The following is a 2710-nucleotide window of genomic DNA, read 5'->3' as shown; positions in this document are numbered from 1 at the left end:
GTGGAACTCACTATGTGGACCAGGCTGGCCTCGAACTCACAAAGATCTGCCTGCCTCTGCCTCCCAAGTGCTGGGATCAAAGGCGTGCATCACCACGCCTGGCAGGAATGTTATCTTTGATTCACCTTCATGAAACTAATATTTTAAAATTTTATCTCTTGTTAATATTTGCAGAAGATGAGTTGAATCTTCTGGTTATCATAGTCGATACCAACCCAATTTGGTGGGGAAAGCAGGGATTAAAGGAATCTCAGGTAAGACTTCTCCAGGAGACCGTTGCATGATTCTCTTTATCTTGAATATGTTTAGATCCCGTATAACTCCTCCCCCCAAAAAACCAGCCTTATTGAAGTGTACTTTAGGAACTGAGTGTGGTGGAACGTATCTAATTCCAAATTCCAGCACTCAGGAGGGGAAGCTGGGAGTGTCACAAGAGTGCAAGGTAATATTTAGCTTCTTGGTTTGAGGTCAATCTGGTTACATGAGGCACTGTCACAAAAGAGATGCAAAAGCCATAAAACTATCCATTATAATGTACAGGTCAAGGATTTTTTTAGTATATTGGGAAAGTTGTATAACTAGTCCCATAAATCTATCTTGGAACATTTTTATCAGCACATGAAGTTCTTACACCAATTGGCAGTCACTCCACTTCCATCCTATAGCTGCGAGGCAGCTGTTGATCTGCCTTCTATTTTGCTTTTTGTGGATAGTTTATATATCAATTTCATAAGTCGATTAAAAAAATTTAAAGATTTTTTTTTTTAATCTTTTTGAGACAGGGTCTCCCTGTAGCTCCAGCTGTCCTGGAACTCACTATGTAGACCAGGCTGGCCTTGAACTCACAGACATCTGCCTGCCTCTGCCTCCGAGTGCTGGGATTAAAGGCGTGTGCCACCATGCCAGGCAAATTTAAAGATTTTTAGCTTTATTTTTCAGAGGTGTGTGTCTGTGTGTCTGTGTGTCTGTGAGTGTAGGTGCCGAGGAGGCCAGAGGCATTGGATCCTCCAGGAACTATAGTTACAGGTAGCTGTGAGCTGCCTGATATGGTTGCTGGGAATTGAACTTGGGTCCTCTGGAAGAACAGCAACAAGTGCTCTTAACCCTTTAGGGCTTTCTAGCCCTAAAAAAATTTTATTACATCTATTCATTTGGAGGGAGGAGACTTGGACATGCTGTAGCATTCTTGTGGCGGTCAGAGGCAACTTTCAGGAGTTGGTTCTCTCCTTCCATTGTGTGGGTTTCAGGGATCAAACTCAGGTATCAGGCTTAGTGGCTTAGTGGCAAGTGCCATTATCTGCTGAACCATCTCACCAGCCCTCATCTTTGTTTTAGTTTTTCTTTTCCTTTTTTTTATCTTTTTGGTCTTTTTGAGACAGGGTCTCCCTGTAGCCCCAGCTGGCCTGGAACTCACTGTGTAGACCAGTCTGGCCTTGAACTCACAGAGATCCGCCTGCCTCTGCCTCCCGAGTGCTGGGATTAAAGGTGTGCGCCACCATGCTCGGCTTGTATTGAAATTTTATACTTTATTTGGTGATAGGGTCTCACCTATGTAGCTCAGGCTGGCCTTTAATTCATGGTATTCCTTGCCTCAGCCTCTTGAGGGCTGGGATTGCAGGTGTGTGTACCACATCCAGCCTGTCTTTCTGTCTCTCTCTCCTCTTGTAATGCTCCATCCCCTCTCTCTTTCCCCCTCTCTGTCTCTGTCTCTGTCTCTCTGTCTCTGTCTCTGGTTTAGGATGGAGCCCAGGGCCTCACACATTCTAGGCTAGTGTTCTACCACTGAGCCACATACCCAGACCTCTCTCCATTGCATTTTAGTTATGCTAAATATTGGCATTTGGACGACGGTAAAACTGAAGCCAGAACTCACACCTTGAGCACCACATTGATACAAAATAATTCTCTAAACCGAGTGGCCTTAATTTGAGTAACTGTGGGACACTGTTTCTAAGGTGATTTCATGCCAAAGTTCTAGACATTTTCGGGCTGAAAGAACAAGGCATTGATGGAGGGTATAGTGGACACATCTAGGATCTCAGCAATCAGAAGGCTCAGGCAGGAAGATTTTGAGTTCCAGGCCAGACTGAACTCATAATAAGACTCTGTGTTTAAAAAGAAACAAGACAAAAGAAATATGTGAACAATCAACAACAAAAAAACAAGGGCTGGGGTGTAGTTCAATGGTAGAGCACTTGCCCCGCCAGGGACCCAGGCTTTTATTTCAACAGAAAGACGTAGGTATAAGGGTGGATGCCACGGTGTTCATCAGTGTGACTAATGTAATAAAGTATTGTGAGTGGATTGAAGCCCATTTTATTAAACGAATAGTGACCTAGTCATTCAGATTATTCAACAAATGTCTCCATACTAGACTTAACAATAGAGATATGGGGATCTAAAACAGAATGTGGCCTGATGGCCCATCTCCTTCAAGAAACTTCAATTCCACAAGGGGGACTCCAGCGGGATGTGTTAGCTCCTGTCTTCCCAGCATGGTGGTGTTGGATATATGCCCTATAGTAGAGAAACATCTTGGTAATAGTTGGAGTATCATGTCCCTAGGCCTACAGACTGTTAGTGGAAGAAACTGATGGCAACAGTAAATTGGAGAAGTTTCTTTTTGAAATGAGATCTGACTGTGTTGCCCAAGCTGACCTTAAACACCTGGACTTGAGTGAGCCTCTTGCCTCAGCCTCTGGGGATTACT

At 43.9% G+C, this 2710-nt stretch overlaps 1 protein-coding gene across 2 annotated transcripts in view; it reads left to right on the top strand.

The window, feature by feature from the left end:
• The window catches only part of Gtf2h3 (general transcription factor IIH subunit 3), a 25551-nt gene that overhangs the window by 3616 nt on the left and 19225 nt on the right, over positions 1–2710 (top strand). The window contains exon 2 of one of the 2 annotated variants that reach the window (XM_008839284.3): positions 175–254. The exons of the other annotated variant lie outside the window; for it this stretch is intronic. Coding sequence (XP_008837506.1) covers positions 175–254 — 80 coding nt within the window. The remainder of the gene's footprint in view (positions 1–174; positions 255–2710) is intronic. 2 annotated transcript variants of the gene reach the window in all.

This window comes from Nannospalax galili, unplaced genomic scaffold (assembly GCF_000622305.1).
Source record: "Nannospalax galili isolate Female #2095 unplaced genomic scaffold, S.galili_v1.0 scaffold218, whole genome shotgun sequence".
Lineage (NCBI taxonomy): Eukaryota > Metazoa > Chordata > Mammalia > Rodentia > Spalacidae > Nannospalax > Nannospalax galili.
Note: the sequence above shows the minus strand (reverse complement) of the source record. Positions and strands in the feature narration are given on the sequence as shown.